At 45.5% G+C, this 22,603-nt stretch overlaps 1 protein-coding gene across 4 annotated transcripts in view; it reads right to left on the bottom strand.

Moving 5' to 3' along the window:
* The window catches only part of TMEM143 (transmembrane protein 143), a 46,927-nt gene extending 30,739 nt beyond the window's left edge, over positions 1-16,188 (bottom strand). The window contains exons 1-6 of one of the 4 annotated variants that reach the window (XM_073571153.1): positions 16,035-16,188; positions 13,260-13,480; positions 8,609-8,716; positions 7,410-7,607; positions 5,358-5,494; positions 4,870-5,149 (exon numbers count right to left, since the gene is read on the bottom strand). In XM_073571153.1, the coding sequence (XP_073427254.1) occupies positions 4,870-5,149; positions 5,358-5,494; positions 7,410-7,607; positions 8,609-8,716; positions 13,260-13,460 (924 nt within the window). In that variant the 5' untranslated portion in view covers positions 13,461-13,480; positions 16,035-16,188. Of the gene's footprint in view, positions 1-4,869; positions 5,150-5,357; positions 5,495-7,409; positions 7,608-8,608; positions 8,717-13,259; positions 13,481-14,914; positions 15,052-15,624; positions 15,984-16,034 lie in introns of those variants that run through there. The other 3 variants (XM_073571154.1, XM_073571155.1, XM_073571152.1) reach the window with 3 other exon arrangements.
* Between the last annotated feature and the right edge of the window lie 6,415 nt (positions 16,189-22,603).

The following is a 22,603-nucleotide window of genomic DNA, read 5'->3' as shown; positions in this document are numbered from 1 at the left end:
GGCGACCCGCGTCAAACGCGATAAGTTGGAATTTTGATGCGTTCGCCGCACAGTCAAAACTACGCATGCGGAGGCATCCGCATACATCCGCACGGCCTGCGTACCCAATGTTAAAGATAGGGTACGCAGGCCGCATGCGGACGTAGGCGGAGTTGACCGGAAGAGGTGCGACAGTGGGCGGAGCTTCACGGAGGAAGTCCGCATCCCTCCGCAGCTCCTCCATCTGCAAATGTGAACCTAGCCTAAGATAGACCTACATAGTATAAATCCAACAAGTTGGTTATGATGTTACACTGTGCGCTTTATTTCATGAGCATGTTGTCCCTGTATTTACCTTAGCAAATAGCAGCCTCTGTATTTTATTGTTGTTTCCAATTTTAATATACTTTCAATAAATAATATTTTAAGGATTATACTCTGTGGGTGTCTGGACCCATTTCTTCTTGTGTTGTATCTGGTTCATGAGTGTTTCTCCTTATTATCTATATTGCATAGGCAATTGTGTTAAATGCATCTAAACAGTGACTGCAATTTATAATACATGTATATGATTACAGCTGAGCGCCCATTACCTGGCATGGTTTAGACTCTTTGATAGAGTCTGAACCGAATCTAAAACCTAAAAATTATCACTTATCCCCTGTGAGATGAAGCCTGCTTTCACCTTCCTGACCAGGCCAGTTTTTACAATTCTGACCACTGTCACTTTATGAGGTCATAACTCTGGAACGCTTCAACGGATCCCGGTGATTCTGAGAAAGGATTCTTGTGACATATTGTACTTTATGATAGTGGTAAAATTTCTTTGATATGACTTGCATTTATTTGTGGAAAAAAATGGAAATTTGGGGAAAATTCTGAAAATGTCAAAATTTCCAAACTTTTAATTTCTAGGCACTTAAATCAGAGAGTCATATTGCACAAAACAGGTAATAAATAACATTTTCACATGTCTACTTTACATCAGCACAATTTTGGAAACAATGTTCTTTTGTTAGGAAGATATAAGGGTTAAAAGGTGACGAGCGATTTTCTCATTTTTACAACCAAATTTGCAAAATCATTTTTTTTCTAGGGACCACCTCACATTTGAAGTGACTTTGAGGGACCTATATAACAGAAAATACTGTATTTTCCGGCGTATAAGATGACTTTTTAACCCCTGAAAATCTTCATAAAAGTCGGGGGGTCGTCTTATAGGGCGGGTGCGGAGCAATCTGCAAATGGTGGGGGGAGTGGACCTGATGACGAAGGGAGGGGGCGTCTCACAGGGAAGGTGTAAGTGGAGTATCCCCCCCTATTACCTCATTGGTGGCAGTGGTGCTCTCTGCGGGGTCTCTGTGCTGGGCGGCGGTGGCTCCTCTTTCAGCAGCGTGGGGGCGGCGGCTCTTTGTGCAGCGTAGGGGCTGCACCGGCATTTCCCCAAAGCCCGTAGGACCCGGCAGCAGCATTGCTGCGATGTGGTGGCCTCTGGGAAAATGGCCACGGGGGCAGCGCATGCTCAGATTCAGATCTCATCTCCCGAGATCTCAGGACGAGATCTGAATCTGAGCATGCGCTGCCACAGCAGTCATTTTCCCGGAGGCCACCGCATCTCAACATTGGAGCTGCCAGGGCCATCGGGCTTCGGGGAAATGCTGGTGCAGCCCCGACGCTGCACAAAGAGCCGCCACCCCCCAGCACAGAGACCCCACGCTGCTGAAAGAGGAGCCGCCGCTGCCCCCCAGCACAGAGACCCGCAGAGAGCACTGCTGCCACCAATGAAGTAATAGGGGGGATACTCCACTTACACCTTTCCTGTGAGACGCCCTCTCCCTTCGTCATCAGGACCACTCCCTCCCCACCATATGCAGATTGCTCCGCACCCGCCCTATAAGATGACACCCGGCATATAAGAAGATTTTATATTTTAACTGGAAAAGTTGGGGGGGGGGGGGGGGGGGGGAGTCGTCTTAGGCCGGTTTCACATTAGCGCTTTTTCAGCACGCGCACGGCCGGGGGTAGCTCCGCCCCCGAGCCGGCTCTCTGCCTGGCGTGCCCGCCCCTTCCTTGTAGCGCCGCCTCCTAGCGGACAGCGGCGCCTGCGATCGGCGCACCCTATCTTTAGCATAGGGTGCGCCGATCGTGCGCAGGCCGTGCGCTAGTTGCGCTTTGACCTGCGCTGCGCACTTTTGACGGTGCGCCGTGCGCGCCAAAATCCGAAAAGTTTGATTTTGGCGCGCACGGCGCACCGTCAAAAGTGCGCAGCGCAGGTCAAAGCGCAACTAGCGCACGGCCTGCGCACGATCGGCGCACCCTATGCTAAAGATAGGGTGCGCCAATCGCAGGCGCCGCTGTCCGCTAGGAGGCGGCGCTACAAGGAAGGGGCGGGCACGCCGGGCAGAGAGCCGGCTCGGGGGCGGAGCTACCCCCGGCCGTGCGCGCGCTGAAAAAGCGCTAATGTGAAACCGGCCTTATACGCCGGAAAATGCGGTACCCAAAAATGACACTATTCTAAAAACTGCACCCCTCAAGGTGCTCAAAACCACATTCAAGTAGTGTAATAACCCTTCAGGAATTTTTGGAATGTGGAAGGAAAAAATAAACATTTACCGTACTTTTCTTTCACAAAAATTTTCCTTTAGACCTAATTTTTTTTTTACTTTTGCAAGGGTAACAGGAGAAAATGGACAATACATTTTGTTGGGAAATTTCTCCTGAGCATGCCAATATCCCATATGTGGGGGAAATCTACTGTTTGGGTGCACGGCAGGGCTCAGAAGGAAGAATTGACTTTGACTTTTGAATGCAGAATATGCTGGAAAAACTAGCGGACGCCATGTCGCGTTTGCAGAGCACCTGATGTGCCTAAAGTGGAAACCCCCCCCACAAGTGATACCATTTTAGAAACTAGACCCTTTTGGGACCTTATCTAGATGTGTATTGACCACCTTGAACCCCCAAAGTGCTTCACAGGATCTGACAGCAAGGGAAGGAGGCATTCCAGCGCCTGCTCTCAGGAGGCACTCACTAGCCACCTTCCCTGCAGGACCCGGAAGGATCCCGTGGACATCTTGGTGCCCGGGGTCTCCATGGAGACCAACAGAACAACGCAATTGCATTGGGTAATTCTGATGCAAGTGCGCAGGTTGTCCCCTCCCTGCGCGATGTTTCTCTAGGCTGCTGTTACACCTGACAGCGGCATCAGAGGGCCTAAATGCCCACGATCGGTGCTAGCACCGATCATGGGCATTGCTGAGGGGTGTCAGATGTCACAAAAAGCTGACGCACACACGCGAATGCTGAGGTGCTCCATGTGAGGCCGCGCAATTGTGGCGCCGTACTAGTACTGCGGCTGGCACGAACGCACCTCCTGCAGAGCAGTACTAGTATGGCACAAGTCGCGAAGGGGTTATTCAATGGATAGGTGATAATTTTTTTTAGACACTGACATTTCTCTTTAACCATGTCAATCCACATCCCTAAATCCCATTATGTTAGGGAGAAAAAAACAGCTAAATGACTAATGAAAATGAAGGGAAAGCATTGATTAGCGCCCAATAGATATTGTGCCAAGGAATCTTGGTTAATGGAAAAAAAACCTACAAAAGTAAAACAGCTCGACAGATGGATATCCTTAAGAATAACACCGCCAAAAAACTTTAGATGCAATACACGACCCAAGTTTGAATTAACTTCTGAACTAATAGGGGGGAGTGCTAAGTTAACTGGACTTTTCTGCAATTGCCTAACACCACCAAATGTAACAAACTTCCAACTGTAGGAAGTGTAAATCTTTTTACCTTAGTGTAATATGATTTCAGACATTTTTACGATCAGGGTTAGTGCTCATACAAGTGTCTCTGACGGGGCGGCCATTAAGATTTCCTATAACTGTACGCACGCATGTGCACTTCACAAGCTCCCCCATGTAATTGTATGCTATTAGCGTAGTGCGGGCAGGACCTTTTTGTCTCACCTTCATTTGTTATGGTCCTTGTTCATTTTGGATCTATTTCAGTCTGTTCTTATCTTCTACCTGCACTGTCTGCTGTATTGCAAGATATGGTTAGAGTCTATTAAGACCACGGTTCATTTATTGTTATGGACAAAACTATGGGTTGTTTCCATATATTGTGATTACTTTAAATAATTCCTTGGTTACCTTTCAGGTCATTCTGAGGCATTTATGCAAATTTTGTGTTATTAATTCTATTGCCCATTATTCGGTTTTTATATACATCTCAGATGCCTTTTCATACTGCTACAGTACTGTGATTTATTTATAGGTAAATGATAACTATTACTACTGTCACAGATAGGGGATGGTGATATTAACAATGACCTGAATTATATATGATATTTTTTACAGTATACCATATGAACTTATAATCACAATCCATTACTTGTCACTCTGATTTGCTAATAAATTACTTTGAACTGTTCAGTTACTCTCTCTTTACGTGGGGGATGCTTTGTTGGCTTTATTATGAGCCTTGTGTATGCCTTTGTCATGTTGAATGACTTTTTAAGTGTTTTTATATTGGTGTTGTCCAATAAGATTTATTTTTTGGTGATCCCTGCTTTTCTTTGGTCAGTAGCTTTTCTACTTTTTTCAGTGTACGCACGCATGTGGTCACACAAGAGTAATTCAGTCCTTCATTTTCGGTCATTGGTGACTGTTACAGAAATAATAGTAAAAATGCATAAAACAAGCAGGATGGGGTAGATATTTTTCATGGACGCACTGATGCAGATGCCAGGAGGTGAGATGCCATGTGCACTGTGGTCATGTATGTAGATCAGCATGATCTCTGTACACTCAATACGGACGACCACTTTATAGCAGCCTTTGCAGTTTGCAAGAAATTATCATTTTTCTCTTCTTACCTTCCAAGTTCGAAATGTCATAAACCCAGCAAATAAGAAGAGCAGGACAGAAGTTCCAATCTTCAGATCTGTGAGGACCACCATCCCGACATTGACAAACACTATTCCTCCGCTCACCAGCAGCATAGTGTTAATTAATGTGCGGTCAATACTTGACGTCCGGACCTTTACTATGGGAAGGAGTTGTTCTAGTCCCTCCAGAGGGATGTCTTTGAAACACTTTAAGACCATATGAGAATTTTTAGGGCGGGCTGCCACTATGACTCTCTTAAAGTATCGCCTGTCAAAAAAAAAAAAAAATCACGTTACACTACATATAAACACTAAACTACATATAAAGCATTAGAAACAACTAAACAGTCTAATTAAAGGGTTAACAATTATTATTATAGTGTGCTCCGAAACAGACTGCCTACATTACATGTATTCTACAGTATATACTTCTATATTTACATTGTACATGACGAGCACCCAGAAACATGTCTTGCCTTTCTGGTGGGGTGCGAGGAGATCTGGAGAACCAAGAATCTTGAGGCTTGGGGCTCATTAGCAAAGCAAGTGGTCCTAATCTCTGGCCAAGAGCCCAGTAACGGATGTACTCATATTTGTCGAGGTTAACATGCACCTGAAAAATAAGTTACGGTAAATAATAATATTTGTAACCAGGAGTCAAGCCATGATGGCGCATCAACCGTGACATGGCGCATCCACCGTGACAGTGACATGGCGCATCCACCGTGACAGTGACATGGCGCATCCACCGTGACAGTGACATGGCGCATCAACAGTGACATGGCGCATCAACAGTGACAGTGACATGGCGCATCAACAGAGACATGGCGCATCGCATCCACCGTGACAGTGACATGGCGTATCAACAGAGACATGGCGCATCAACAGTGACAGTGAGATGGCACATCAACCGTGACAGCGAGATGGCACATCAACCGTGACAGCGAGATGGCTCTGCTGTTGGAATCTGAGAAATTGACAGACGGACCCTGGTGAACTCTGATTGAGGCTCTGAATGCCCAATTGTGGCCTTACAAGGATTTTCCCTAATAAAAACGTATCATTTATCCAATGGAGATGCGTTATATGTCCGATTGGTAAGTCTGGGGTTCCCGCTGATGCAGAGAACAGCATTTCCGCAGTGTAGATGGGGTGGATGTTTGCATGCATCATCACAGCTCTTTTCACAGTCTATGGGACTGCTGAAGGTAGCCCGCCGTACGTCTTTCCAGCCCATAGACCATGAAAGGAGCTGTGGCCACTTGCATTCTATTCAAGATTCAGGGGGCTCCCATACTGGTGACCTAATGGATGTTCCCTTTAGAAAACTGATAATACATAAAAACATGTTGCAGTAATGCAGGTATCAAAATATGTATCACGAAAAAGAAATGCTAAATATACGACCAAAGAGTTTATTAAATTATTCGTATGTGCTTAGGTACTAACATTGTCTTATAAGGAATCTGTCATCTGGATTTTGCTAAGAGCAACATGATGTAGAGACCCTGATTCCAGTAATGTGTCAATTACTGGGCTGCTTGCAGTAATTTTGATAAAAATCATTGTTTTATCACCAGGATATTGTCATTACAGGACTAGTAAGCCTGCTGCCAGGTAGTCCTGGATATTCATGAGCTCACTATGGCCTCATCCCATCACAGATTGGCTGCTTTGTGTGTGCACTATGCATAGAGAGAAAGCTACCAATTGGTGGTGTGGGCAGCGTTACACAGAGCTCAAGGAAACTGCTAGATCTGCAGATGATAATTGTATCAACATGACAGCAAGCAGCCCAGTAAGTGATATATTGCTGGAATCAGTGTCTCTGCTCCTCCATCAAGCTGCTCTCAGATGGGATAGCAAAAACCTGGTGACAGATTCCCTTTTATTTTACTCATTTATATAGCGCCATTATTGCCACAGTGCTTTACATACATAATTGGCACTCTCCCCATTGGGGCTCACAATTTAAATTCCCCATCATTATGCCTTTGGGGTGTGGGAGGAATTAACTTTAAAATGATTTTCTGTTTTTTTAAGTCCCCTGGTTGTTTATAAAGAAAAAAAAGCTTTGCTAACCCTGAATGGGTCCACTGACACATCTCCAATGCTGCTTCTGGTGTCTGATTGTCTGCAGTGCTGAGGTCACAACGACAGCACTACAACCAGTGAGATCAGTGACTATGACCAAAGTAGACAGCACAAGCTGCTTAAAGCCGCTGAGTTGAGTGGCTGCAACGCTGTTGACGTGACGTCCACTCTGTATGCAACAATGAATGCAGCACCGGATACTAGGGCCTGGATCCTGGGAGGAGGAGGAATAAAGCACAGTTTGTTTTTATCAATACAAAACTGCAGCTGGGGGGGGGGGGGACAGAGCTTTTCTGGAAATGTGAAACCCCCTTAATGACAGACACCCCTGAGGCACGTGAGATATTCATGAGAAAATGATTCAGAATCAAATAATTGGCAGCATTTTCGGGGCTATGGGTCCAACCCAAAGAAGACAACATCAAGTCCCTAACCTGCACTCCATCCTGGGGGTGGTGCACTATTAAAGCATATGCCAGGGCATCCTCTGACAAGACGTTAAAATTTCCCTGATCCAAAATAGGCTGCAAGCGTTCCAGCACTTCCTTCTCCCTGGATAGTTTCTCGGAGTCTGAAAGGCCAGCAGTTTCCAGCAGGGCATCACGATCAGGGTTAATAGGATCATACAGGACCTAAGAGACAAAAACTGTGCAATCATTATGTACAAACTTTACTACCATGACATTTTCAACTATGTTTTATGTCTGTTTCTAAATATTTGTATCTACATATTGTAAAAGATTACCATGATCTGAAAGTATGTGCAAATTGTCTCTTCAGAGAAGTAGAGGATTTTATCTTTAGCGCCACCTACTGGTGGTAGCAATCCTAAAGGTCATTGATCCTTTAACGAGCTTTGCCACATGACTTAGGATAAAAGCCAAACCAGAATCTCAATTTACTGACGATGTTTCAGGGTGTTGCCCCTCGTCAGTGCAAAGCATGAGATCTGATATGGCTGCATGAGAGGCATCTGACTGGGGTCCAAGGGGTATTGTTTCTCTTGTGGAAAGTGACATGCCAGGGTAAGGAGGCTTATAGGCCATGAAATACTCCGCTGGGAAATTAAATATGCATATTTCCTTTTCAGAGAGGAAAAACAATGAAAAGTGGGAGGTGGTGACCCACAGGGTGCCACGCTATGAGTTAGGAACCACCCAGGTCAGATAAGAAAAGTCAACAAACAATGCGTTTCAGGGACAATTCTTCCCCTTCATCGTTGGAATGTGGGTGCATTCTCCGATTTGTGGGACGCACTGAGCAGCAAGTTCACAGGAGAATGAACGGCCTCTTCAAAGAGGAAGAGAACGCAAATCAGGTCTCATGCTTTGTACTGAGGAGGGGAAACAACCAGAAACACATGTCTCATGAGGTAAAGCATGTGCACTGCTGCTACATTTATCAGGGATAAAAGTGCTTTGCTCTGCCAAATGCTGCTTATCCCAGCAGTTGGGCCCCTCTCTGTTCAATATTTAGTCCTTTAAATGGGTTATCAATTCATGAAAAAAGTTTTCACAAACAGTCCACAAGGCGTAGAATTAACACATAAAGCCTTCTCACGTTACTAACTCCCACCACAGAACAGAGGACGATGAAGTGGGCTACATTTAGGAGGTATGAGGAGATCACTCACTTGAAGCTCCTGCAGGATGGAGTGGTAAGGCTGAAGAAGGGAGACTTCCAGGTGTTTTACAAAACTGAGGAAGGCCTGCTTCTCTATCTGATTTGATGAGTGGAACTCCTGGAAGATAGAAAGAGAATGGTGATGGGGTTATATAAGTTATCGTTCCTATGATATATTACATCGCACATCCAGGGCTGGCTATTTGACCATGGGCTTTTTGGGTCCCTTTCCTGCAGACTTCATAAAAAAATTCAATTTGTTCCCAAGTCCAACTCCTGATGCACACGCATTTACCACTTTTTAACCAGCCCGAGATAAAACCTTAAGGCTGTGTGCACACGCTGCGGATTTTGCTGCGGTTCCGCAGCGGTTTTGGCCGCTGCGGACCCACAGCAGTTTCTGCTGCGGTGTACAGTACAATGATTCCCTATGGGAATCAAAAACCGCAGTGCAGACGGTGCGGAATTTTCCGCGCGGATTATCTGCGGTTTTCAATCCGCAGAAAGAATTGACATGTCAATTCTTTCTGCGGATTCTCCTGCGGTTTGCCATCTCCTCCATTGAGGAGATGAAAAACCGCAGGGCAAAACCGCAGAGCAATCCGCAGGTAAAACCAGTGCTGTGGAGTCGGTTAGCCAAACCTGCGACTCCGACTCCTCAATTTCCCTTACACCGACTCCGACTCCAACTCCGACTCCAACTCCGACTCCAACTCCGACTCCAACTCCCACACATATTGCTTATATTTAAGTGAAAAATTTATTGTAGTACAATGTGAACCTCAGACATTTAATCATTTTTATGATCCAATAATCAAGATATTTAGATAGAACAGAATATATATTGGTGTACTACCTGGTTTTCATTCTTTTTGGTACAGATACGATATGGATAAATGGACAGATAGAGCAGATTTCTAATCTGCTTTTGCTATTGAGAACATTATCTATGAGCTCAAAAACCTTTCAGGTGAGCAGTTTTTTAAAAAGATGATCAACTTTTGCAGCTGAAAAACGTATCCTCAAAAAACACAGGAAAAACGCTGTGTGTGAATGTAGCCTTAGATCAGGAATATAACAGCCATTTATAGGACATTTCATAACTTTCCCAAACTCCTGTGAATAAATATTCAGCACATCCTGCATTGAATTACTGTACCCAATTTATTATATATTTTAGGAGTCGGAGTCGGTCCATTTTATACCGACTCCAACTCCGACTCCACCAAAATGAGCACCAACTCCGACTCCACGACTCCGACTCCACAGCCCTGGGTAAAACCGCAGGTCTTTTGACCTGCGGTTTCACCTGCGGATTGTACAAAATCCGCGCGGATGAATCCGCACCTTTTCCGCAGCGTGTGCACACAGCCTAACAGTTATTACAGCATGGTAAGCCCTTATAGGGGTTGTCCATTTTCAAAGTTACTCGCTCCAGAGACTCAGGGAGGAGAAGCAACACCCAAGTTGAGCTTTTAGTCCTCTCGCCTCAGTGATTGTGTACATGCTGCAGCAGTGATACCATGACGGCAGAGCGGCAGCTATTCGCTGAGCTCAGCAGACCAGGTTGGCTATATCATTTTTTGTCTCCCTGATTCTCTGAAGTCAAAATCTTTGTGAAAGAAAAACTCCATGAAGAAAAACATTATTGAAGAGCTTTATATCTAAATAGGGGACTTGAGTGTTCAAATTTTGTTTCAGTCAGTAGATGCCAGTTATCCTGTTCCCAAAATGTTTTCAACATCGCATCCCTCAGCAACTCATACAATGAGGCGAAAATTGATTTTTTTTGGAAGTCAGAAGAAACATAAGGTATTATTGGGGTGGTACAAAACTCCAGATTAGCTCTACAAAATAAACCCTGAAATGTTCACCTTGTGTTGGCAACGCAATACCTGAAGGCAGCATGTGTGTGTCCAAGTTGTCACAAGATTCACTTCTATTGGAAGGGACGCGTTATTCCTCTTTAATACATTCTCTCCAACTAAAATTGTGAAAGGTAATGTGGGGCCCATTATACTGTACGGAGGATTGAGTGGAGACCATTTTACTGCACTGAAAACTACAGTTGTGGCCAAAAGTATTGACACCCCTGCAATTTTGTCAGATAATACTCAGTTTCTTCCTGAAAATGATTGCAAACACAAATTCTTTGGTATTATCATCTTCATTTAATTTGTCTTAAATGAAAAAACACAAAAGAGAATGAAGCAAAAAGCAAAACATTGATCATTTCACACAAAACTCCAAAAATGGGACACACAAAAGTATTGGCACCTTCAGCCTAATACTTGGTTGCACAACCTTTAGCCAAAATAACTGCGACCAACCGCTTCCGGTAACCATCAATGAGTTTCTTACAATGCACTGCTGGAATTTTAGACCATTCTTCTTTTGGCAAACTGCTCCAGGTCCCTGATATTAGAAGGGTGCCTTCTCCAAACTGCCATTTTTAGATCTCTCCACAGGTGTTCTATGGGATTCAGGTCTGGACTCATTGCTGGCCACCTTAGAAGTCTCCAGTGCTTTCTCTCAAACCATTTTCTAGTGCTTTTTGAAGTGTGTTTTGACCTCTGAGGGAGACCCAGCTTTCTCACACTGGGCCCTACATTATGCTGCAAAATTTGCATAATGCCATGCACACGGTCAAGCAGTCCAGTGCCAGAGGCAGCAAAGCAACCCCAAAACATCAGGGAACCTCCGCCATGTTTGACTGTAGGGACCATGTTCTTTTCTTTGAATGCCTCTTTTTTTCTCCTGTAAACTCTATGTTGATGCCTTTGCCCAAAAAGCTCTACTTTTGTCTCATCTGACCAGAGAACATTCTTCCAAAACGTTTTAGGCTTTTTCAGGTCAGTTTTGGCAAACTCCAGCCTGGCTTTTTTATGCCTCGGGGTAAGAAGTGGGGTCTTCCTGGGTCTCCTACCATGCAGTGCCTTTTCATTTAGACGCCGACGGATAGTACAGGTTGACACTGTTGTATCCTCGGACTGCAGGGCAGCTTGAACTTGTTTGGATGTTAGTCGAGGTTCTTTATCCAACATCCGCACAATCTTGCGTTGAAATCTCTTGTCAATTTTTCTTTTCCGTCCACATTTAGGGAGGTTAGCCACAGTGCCATGGGCTTTAAACTTCTAGATGACACTGCGCACGGTAGACACGTAGACACAGGAACATTCAGGTCTTTGGAGATGGACTTGTAGCCTTGAGATTGCTCATGCTTCCTCACAATTTGGTTTCTCAAGTCCTCAGTTCTTTGGTCTTCTTTTCTCCATGCTCAATGTGGTACACACAAGGACACAGGACAGAGGTTGAGTCAACTTTAATCCATGTCAACTGGCTGCAAGTGTGATTTAATTATTGCCAACACCTGTTAGGTGCCACAGGTAAGTTACAGGTGCTGTTAATTACACAAATTAGAGAAGCATCACATGATTTTTCGAACAGTGCCAATACTTTTGTCCACCCTCTTTTTTATGTTTGGTGTGGAATTATATCCAATTTGGCTTTAGGACAATTCTTTTTGTGTTTTTTCATTTAAAGACAAATTAAATGAAGATAATAATAGCATAGAATTTGTGTTTGCAATCATTTTCAGGAAGAAACTGAGTATTATCTGACAGAATTGCAGGGGTGTCAATACTTTTGGCCACAACTGTATGTTGGGTCCTGATGCCGCACGGAGGACTGTGTGGGGCCCATTACACTGTACGGAGGACTGTGTGAGGCCCATTACACTGTACGGAGGACTGTGTGAGGCCCATTACACTGTACGGAGGGCTGTGTGAGGCCCATTACACTGTACGGAGGGCTGTGTGAGGCCCATTACACTGTACGGAGGGCTGTGTGAGGCCCATTACACTGTACGGAGGGCTGTGTGAGGCCCATTACACTGTACGGAGGACTGTGTGAGGCCCATTACACTGTACGGAGGACTGTGTGAGGCCCATTACACTGTACGGAGGACTGTGTGAGGCCCATTACACTGTACGGAGGACTGTGTGAGGCCCATTACACTGTACGGAGGACTGTGTGAGGCCCATTACACTGTACGGAGGACTGTGTGAGGCCCATTACACTGTACGGAGGACTGTGTGAGGCCCATTACACTGTACGGAGGACTGTGTGAGGCCCATTACACTGTACGGAGGACTGTGTGAGGCCCATTACACTGTACGGAGGACTGTGTGAGGCCCATTACACTGTACGGAGGACTGTGTGAGGCCCATTACACTGTACGGAGGACTGTGTGAGGCCCATTACACTGTACGGAGAGCTGTGTGGGTATCAAAATTGGGGCATCACACTGTGTTGGGGTCACCGTACTTTGTATTGGGTATTGACCGGGGTGGTAGGGTAATCATATCATCTGTGTGTTGAAGGTACCGTGGACTGGAGGTACTCACTGTGTGGGTATCATACGGTGTTTGGGGGCACTTTTGTTGGAATCACCATTATCTGTATTAATTCATTTTTCTTTACCATTTGTTATTGCTTATTTAAATTTGTCCATTGGGACATATGCATTTTACTGCTCTTACATATTATATTATTCCAGCATGCCCCATTTGTCCCGATAGCCAGGAAAATGTTGACTATAATAGGCAGATATGAAGAATCGGTGCAGACAGCAGAACGCCGGCTCCATCTAACTTACTGACCTCTGATAAATGCTTCACCAGCTGATTTGTAGAAAGCGGGATACATCTCTCTTGATATTGTACAGTCCAGTCCTTGGGTTGACTTGGTTTCCACATTTTTCTGTATTCTGCCATTTTAGCAGACAGTGAGCCCATTGTACGGGTTAATGAATGCCTCACCCCAATTCCAGTTCGGAGAGCCCCCCAGGCTACATGCATCATGCTGCAGGCCAAAAGTGTCCCTAGGCAAGAAAAACAGAATGACCCGATGATTACAGAAGGTCATGTAATATCCTAGCTATAGAAAGCAACATACATAGTATGACAGCAATGACTGTAACGGTGTGAGGAAGACACCATCCAAATGTTCAGGAGAATCAGTCCAAGGCGTTCAGACACACAGTGATACAACTCGCAGACCTGATCCCATCTGGCTATAATCTCAGGTGCACATTGACACAATAGAGAACACCCCAGATGCCAAAAACAATTCCTGGGCCCAATTTTATTTTCCAGACACTCCCCAACTCACCAATGTGTTTAGCCCTGTGCCTGTCATGATGGTATACCTATTACCCCAGCCCAAGGCTGGTGTTCATAGGAGCAAGTAATTTCTGCTATGTAAATAAGATGATCGCAGGTTCAAGTCCCCTAAGGGGACTAATGAATACAGTGCAAAAGTTAAAAAAAAAAAACACCCTTAAAAATATAACTGGAAAAAACTGCGCTTTTCTTTCAAAAATAAGGAAATTTCTAAGTGACCCTAAACTTTTGAACGGTAGTGTATGCAAAAGTGACATCAATAAAAGCATCTACTGGGGGCACAAAGACCAGGTCCATATTCCAAAAATGTAAAGAAAAAGTCACAGCAAATGGCAACAAAAGCAAAATATTATTTATTTATTATTTCTGAATTTTTTTTCACACTCAAAATATTAACTTTGCAAGTTTGATATTTCTGTAATCGTACTGACCTGGAGAATGATATTACCAAGTCATTTTTACAGTGAAATGATCAGTGTGCGCGCGTCTGCTCCAAAAACCACATCACATAGCATTTTAAGATCACTTTGATGTGGATTTGTAAGCAGAACAGCTTCACAAACCATGCAAAAAAACTGGACATTATTCGATATAGCAACTCTGCTTTTTTTTGTCTTGTTTTCAGTGTTTTTTTTTATTAAGTCGCTACATTTTTGCGTAAATATACTCAAGTTCCCCACCCTCACAGGGATTTAATATACGTCTATCATTTCTGTGCAAGTTTCTCGACACTTTCAGGGAAATTTTGATTTTTTTTTTTTAAGCAACTTTTTAACTCAGAAAGACAAAACTAAAGAATATTTTTTTTTCCTTTGGCAGAATATTCATGACCTACGTGTGCTAATTTGAAGAATCTTTTAAAAAAAATGTTAACGAGTATTCAAAAACAGAAAAAAGAAAAGTAACTAGAACACAAAAAGGACAAACATGCAGCCATAATACTCTAGCTGCAAGTCGGGTTCCAATAAGTGTATGCAAAAATCAGCCACTTAAAAAAAAATCCATTTTCATCCGTACTTTGGTTTGTATACGCACACACAAGGTATAGGGGGTTAAAGGGCTGCTCACAAGTCAGAAACCCTCTTCTCAATTGTCATATTCCCCAGTGTAAAATAAAAACAGCCCATACTTACTTCCGATGCAGTTGCCGCACCGTCCGGTCTCCCGTGACATTGTTACCCCTGCAGCCAATCATCGTCTGCGTCACTCTCACATCCTTCGGACATAGCCGACACCTGGAAGCGGTCAGAGAACAGAGCAGATCTCACATCTTTTGGATGCCAGAGTGAAGAGGTTGCTGATTGGCTGCAGGGGTCACCTGGAGTAACGACAAGCCGGCAGCGTTCCAGCGATTTACCAGAGGGGAGTACAGGCTGGTTCCATGCACACTGGGACATACAGTAACTGGGAATTGCTGATCAGAGTAGTTGACAACCCCTTTAACACAATGATGCTAGTCTGAACGAGCCCTTAAAAAGCATTTGAAACTTTATAAAGACCCTTCCACAAAATGAAATGAGGACATCAACTGTACGACAAAAGGGATAGAAAAGTGCATTTACTGGCAGTAATCCCATAATTATTCCCACGTATCACAGCCGGTTCAGTGATATTATAGTATTGGGTGGGCACAGCACCTCTACATATGCCCAGTGTGGGCATCACACCTCCGGTACGCCCGGGGTGGGCACAGCACCTCTACATATGCCCAGTGTGGGCATCACACCTCCAGTAGGCCCGTGCTGGGTGTCACACCTCCGGTATGCTCGGGTTGGGCACCGCACCTCTACATACGCCCGGTGTGGGCATCACACCTACAGTAGACCCATGCTGGGCATTATACCTCCGGTATGCTCGGGTTGGGCACCACACCTCTACATACGCCCATTGTGGGCGCCGCACCTCCGGTACGCCCTGGGGCTGACACCGCACCTCGGGTAAACCCAATAAGCTTGGGGTGGGCACCGCACCTCAATGATTAGCACACATTCATAGCTATCATCTATTAACCCTGACAGAATCATCCCTTTTAAGACACATGGCCCCCAAGAAACAGCAGCAGGCTCCTGAGTTTATTAGGACTCTCGGCTATTGCTGGCAGGCTGGTGCGAGCCCCGCAGAGTTAATGGCACTGCCGTGCCCCGCTCTCTGCGTTCCCCTCAAACACACATAGCCGGTATTCTAGCGGCGACTATCTGTCGTCATGGACACGTCCACCCCCCTCCCCGCCTGCGTTATACTAAGAGCGCTAACCTCTGTGCGAGCAGAGCTGACATTGAGATCCCGGGCATGCGCAGTGACAGCCTCTCACACTTCCGCCTCATTTCCATCCGATCCTCGACGTCACGACGTACGAAAGAGAGAACTGCGCATGGTCAGACTTTCCCGCCCTTATTCAGTCGTGGACGCTCTCTATCTCTGTGGTGAGAATAGTAATGGCGGCAGTCCTGTGACTGTGGTTGTAGGAGATTCAGGGACTTCAGCCTGAGAGCTGAAACCTGGAGAAAGTGGGACAATGAAGCTTTAATGTACATGTGATCTTTCAGCGTTTTCCCGCCCAGCGGCTGGGCTCTCCTCCATATACCGTCCTCGATGTTCACCAGCCGCTGGTGGTATAACACTATGTGGCGCTTTTATTGAAACTATTAACAATAGCAGCCAGTCACGGCTGGTTTCTATTTCTGCTGTGGGCAGGAAAGTCTTTCTTCTAGACAGCTTTGCTAAATGTGAGGATGAAAATGGAGGCAATGTCCCCAGTGGCTCACAGGCCCCACGGGGGTTGTTCTCATCCCTCTGTTTGGTCTAAAACAAAAATACAGACTCGCCTGCTTCAGCTCGTTTATCAATCACCCCCTGCCCTTTCCAATTAAGATGGTGCATGACCGCTGCAGCCAATCAGCGCATGCAGAAGTTATCGACGCTTCATCGCTGCTGCCCGTCCTGCACAATGATGCGTTAGGCTAGTTTCACATTAGCATGTTTTTGCGCAGCGCATCGTGCGCATAAAAACCGCAACGAAAAACGCATGCAAACGCAATACAAACGCGCGTTTTTTAAGCGTCATGCGTTCGCTGATGCGTCAAAAAAGCGCAGCGTTTCTTGCGTTTTACATGCGTTTTTGCATGCGTTTGCGTTTTTTTGACGCATGCGTTTCTAGGCGTGACAGTTCACATTCCTTTAAAAGCAATAGAAAGAGTACACCAATGGGACACCAGTGGGCGTGTGTTATTGCAATGTTTTATATAGACCCTGTAATATGAATTCCTCAGATTTTGCTGCTGTTTCCGGTTTCAAGATGGACCTGCGTCTGGATAATTTCCGATTCAAGTTGGATCTTGACATTGCGCTGTCTCAGGCGTATGCCTTTTCTTCCCAGCAACAGAGGGAGAGACAGCATAGACTGCAGCGGCGTCGGTTTTGGAGGAATCCAATAATTGAACTCCGGGAAAGCCGTGGAGCGTATCACACGCTGTACAGCGAGCTCCAGGAGAAATTTGCAGAGTATACCCGGATGTCCCAGCAAAGCTTCCTGGACTTGCTGGCTATGGTTGAAGGAATCATCCGGAGACGGGACACTCAGCTCCGGCGTGCCATTCCTCCCGAAGAAAGGCTCCTCGTCACCTTACGGTATGTAATGTTTTTATGTTTGCATGTTTTTTTTCATTTTTTTTTTTTTTGGGTGGCTAAAAAATTCTGTGTTTTTTGGTAATGAATTTTAACATTATTTTTGGGAAATTGCTTTTTTGCATAATGGTTTTTCTTCTGTCATGTACTAACCACAAGCTTTTATAAAATGTTTTTCTGCTATGTTGTATTAAAAAACCATGCAAAATAGTTATGCCATGTACTTTTTATTTTCAGTGTTTTTATTAATACCCTAGACAGAAATATAAATTTTTTTTCTTTTTATGTTTTGCAGGTTCCTGGCAACTGGAGAGAGTCTTTCATCCCTGCATTTCCAGTACCGGCTGGGAATCTCCACTTTATCCGGGATTGTTGCCGACACCTGCAGGGCTCTGTGGGATGTTCTGTGTCCGGAGTTTCTGCCCTTGCCCACCGACGAAAAGTGGCTTCAAATAGCGGACAAATTCTGGGCAGTCTGTAATTTCCCAAACTGCCTAGGAGCGGTGGACGGGAAGCACATCCGCATCACAAAACGCGCAAGAAGTGGCTCTGAGTACTACAACTACAAGAAGTACTTTTCGACAGTACTCATGGCCATTGCGGATGCAGACTGCCGGTTTGTGGCGGTAGACATAGGGGCATTCGGACGGGGCAACGATTCCCAGACTTTTAAAAACTCTGATATGGGCCGGAGGTTGTACGGCAACCAGTTCAATTTTCCACTGGCACGGCCTCTTCCCCAAACCCAAGCTCCACCACTGCCATTTGTAGTGGTTGGGGATGAGGCATTTCAGATGTGCCAAAACCTGCTCAAGCCGTACTCCAGCCGTGACTTGGACCACTCCAAGAAAGTATTCAACTACAGGCTTACGTGGGCACGCAGGACTGAAGAGTGCGCCTTTGGCATTCTAGTGTCCAGATGGCGAATTCTCAGCACCGCCATCAATCTCAAACTTGAAACTGGATGAGGTGGTGAAGGCGTGCGTGGTTCTGCACAATTTTGTTATGGCAAAGGAGCGGCCGAACTTTGACATGGATGAACCTGCTGCCAACCCTTTGCCAGATTTTAATCAGCATCCTCTTCGGTCATCAGTCGAAGTTGCCCAAATGAGGGACCAATTTGCGGACTTCTTATCCGATGTGGGTCGTGTAGCATGGCAGGATCAAATGGTGTAATAGCTTTGTTGTTTGTTAATAATATAATACCGTTTTTTTTTTCCCAGTGTACTGTATCTTAATACACTCCACTACTTGCCTGCCCAGGTGTCCAGTGAAATCAGGATGCTGTGCTTCCTGACTTTACTAGGACTCCTGACCATGTGACCCTACATATAAAGGTTGTATGACCTTCCTCATTTCTCCAGTCCATGTTCATAAGGCATATTGGCGAGAAGGTGTAGATTATACAACTAATATTTATATCACCTGGCCTAAGTATATTGATTTTGGGATGCAGTAACATCCTTCACTCTGTCTGATAACTGACCATGTGATTAACACTATTAGTTTTAGTATCTCCACTGTCGAACGCAGATTGGAGAGATGATAAAGGTTTATACAACTTTTACAATCCCCTGGCCTGGTGTCATGATGAATTGATGATGCCCCCAAAAAACATATCCTGACTTCAGAAATTTTGGACACCTAGCCAGGTGAATACACATAGGAGTTAACCTCCAGCATCTCTACAGTCTGTGTGCAGTAGATAATGAAGACTGAAGCAACGCTGCAGATTACAACTCATAGGTATACTCACCTGGCCAGGTGTGCTAAATAGTTATGACACCAGGCCAGGGTATTTGTAGATATGGCCTGTAATTTCTCCATCATCTATTCAGTCTATTTGCCACAGACTGTATAGATGATGTGGTTCATGACAAGGTATCTAGGATCCCCTGGCCTTGTGTCACAAAGAGTGAAATGGGGATGGGCAAAACACACCATCCTCAATTTACTCTTTATGACACCTGGAAAGGTGAGAATAGATATGCCTTGCACCCTCCACCATCAGTCTGACCAATATTAGCAGACTGAAGAGCCTGGTGGATGAAAATACAAGTCATATATTTGTGTTTTTGACATCACATTGCTCCAGGACTGACACAAGAAACGTGTCAGTACTGGAGCTATGAGGTATCAAAAACATAAAGTGAACGGCGCAGTGTGTGCAGGCGGCGAAAGACACAATAACCAAACAATATTTTCAAATCAAACGTTAAACTTTATTTAAATAAAAGAATTTAAGATTTAAAAAAAAAAAAAAATTTACTTGAGGTCAGTTGGTGGAAACTGGGGGTGTGGAAGGATGAGGAACAGCTTAGGGTGGAGGAAGGGGTTCTAGGGGAAGGAGGAACCAAAGAAGTGGGGGAAGGCAGCAGAGGCAAGGGAAATGGGAGGTGAGGGAGTAGGGAGGGTTAGAATCCTCTTTTTTTTTTTTATGATGGTGGCCCATCGGCATGCTGCTGTCCTACCTGGAACGCCTGGAGCCTGAGGACTGGCTTGACCCCGGGGACTGCCTTGAGCCTGTGGACCGCCTGGAGGCCGTGGACCTGCTGGAGCTGGGGGACCGCCTGGAGCTTGTGGACCGCCTGCCAGGATCCTGTAGCTGCTGTAGCATGGTGGTGGTGGATGGCCTGGCAGGGGCCATAAATAGTGAATGCGGGTCCCCCAGCTGATGCTGCTCAGAGGTGGTGGTGGTGGCGGTCCATGCAGGCGTGTTGGCGGTGGCGGTCCATACCGGGGTGGTCCTCCCGGTGATGGTGGTGGCGGTGGTGTTGCTCCAGTCAGGGGTGGTGCTCCGGGTGGTGGCGGTGCTCCAGGCAGGGGTGGCGACGACGGGCCATCCGGTGGTGGTGGCGCCAGCAGTGGTGGGCCAGGCAGGAGCAGCGCTTGGCATGGTGTTGGCGGGGAAGTGTCCAGCTGCACTCGGACTTGGGGCGGTATATTGGTGTCCGGCGTGGCTTGGAAGTGTGGTAGCCGTGCAGTGATATGCAGCAGAAGTAGGTAATGCTGTGAATCGAGTCAGCGGTGGCACCGGTGGAAATGCCACCGCTGACTGCTGCATATACCTACTCTGCTGCATAGCCTGCATAAAAGCATTGTTGCAGGCCTGCATGACAGTCAGCTGGAGTTCAGGGCTAAGGTGTTCCGCCGTGTCCCGAGCTATTTGTGTATAGAAATGATGCGCTGGTCTGGCGAGGTCGACTTCCAGGCGCTCAAGGCGACCCTCGATAGACTTGTAGCGTTGGTCCAAAAGGAGGAAACCACTCTCAAGTCTGTCGGAGAGTGCCTTGAGGCTACTCTGAAAGACCGAGCTCAATTCAACGAACTCGGGCATGACGGGCCTGTCCGAGGTCCTCTGCCGCTGCTGGCGGGAAGTGCCCGCAAAACCAGTGGCAGAGACCTTGGACAGGGGAACATCTGAGCGACCAGCTTCCTGGTCTCCAGATGACTGTGGTGCAGACCTGCAAGGTGCTTCCTCGCTGATGGATGGCTGGGACGGGTCCGGGGCAGCTTGATGAAGGACCGCTTCGGGCCCAGCATAGTTTCCAAATGAGAAATAGCCGCTACAGCATCCCCCCCGACGCGTTTCACCACCAGCTTCTTCCGGGAGTATGACTGATCTGCCATTATTAGTTTCCAGGTCATTACGAGTTCGTAGATACCAAACATGTATAGGGTCATTTTTATTGAGTGGTGAAAAAAAATCCAAAGTTTGTAAAAAAAAAAAAAAATTGCCACATTTTCCGAGACCAGTAGCGTCTCCATTTTTCATGATCTGGCGCTGGGTGAAGGCTTATTTGTTGTGTGCTGAGCTGATGTTTTTAATAATATCATTTTGGTGTAGATATGATCTTTTGATCGCCCGTTATTGCATTTATTTACAATGTTGCTGCGACCCAAAAAACGTAATTCTGGCGCTTTGACTTTTTCTTCGCTACAACATTTACTGATTGGATTAATTCTTTTTATATCGTTATACATCAGGCTATTCTGAAAGCGACGATACCAGATATGTATATTTTTTAAAAATTGTTTTATTTTGAATGGGATGAAAGGGGGGAACTTTTATATTTTTTTATTTTTAAATATTTTTCAAAACTTGTTTTTACTTTTCACTTGCTTCAATAGTCTCCATGGGAGATTAGAAGCTTTGATCTTATGAGATCACCTGTGTGTAGCAGAAAAGCTCACTTGCTATAAGCGCCGACTGCTGGGCGGCGCTCAATGCAATCTGGCAATGACAACCACGGGGGTCTGTTGCAGACTCTCAGGTTGTCATGCCAACACATCAGTGACCTGCATCAATTTTTTCATTTTCACATGGGTAACAGGATAAAATGGATCCTAAAATTTTTTTGGCAATTTCTCCTGAGTACACCGATACCTCATATGTGGTTATAAACCACTGTTTGGGCGCACAGCGGGGCTCAGAAGGGAAGGAGCGCCATTTTACGTTTTGAATGGAAAATATGCTGGAAAATTTAGCGGTTGCCATGTCGCGTTTGGAGAGTCCCTGTGTGCCTAAACATTGGAGCTTCCCCTCAAGTGACCCCATTTTGGAAACTAGACCCTCCAAGGAACTTGTCTAGATGCATAGTGAGCACTTTGAACCCCCAGGTGCTTCACAAATTGATCCGTAGAAGAAGAAAAAAGGCCTTTTTTTTCACAAATTTTCCTTTAGCCTCAGTTTTTTCATTTTCACATGGGCAACAGGATAAAATGGATCCTAAAATTTGTTGGGCAATTTCTCCTGAGTACACCGATACCTCATATGTGGTCATAAACCACTGTTTGGGTGCACGGCAGGGCCCGGAAGAAAAGGAGCATCATTTGACTTTTTGAATGTAAAATTAGCTCCAATAGCTAGCGGACACCATGTCGCGTTTGGAGAGCCCCTGTGCGCCTAAACATTGGAACTCCCCCACAAGTGACCCCATTTTAGAAACTACACCCCCCAAGGAACTTATCTAGATGTGTGGTGGGCACTTTGAACCCCCCAAGTGCTTCACAGAAGTTTATAGCGCAGAGCAGTGAAAATAAAAAAATCATTTTTTTCCTCAAAAATGATTTTTTTAGCCTGCTATTTTTTATTTTAACAAGGAGAAATTGGACCACAAAAGTTGTTGTGCAATTTCTCCTGAGTACACCGATACCCCATATGTGGGGGGGAACCACTGTTTGGGCGCATGGGAGAG

This window comes from Dendrobates tinctorius, unplaced genomic scaffold, assembly GCF_039654945.1.
Source record: "Dendrobates tinctorius isolate UK_male_01 unplaced genomic scaffold, ASM3965494v1 ptg000028l, whole genome shotgun sequence".
Classification (NCBI taxonomy): domain Eukaryota; kingdom Metazoa; phylum Chordata; class Amphibia; order Anura; family Dendrobatidae; genus Dendrobates; species Dendrobates tinctorius.
The sequence above is the reverse complement of the archived record's forward strand: the minus strand, read 5'-3'. Positions and strand labels throughout refer to the sequence as shown.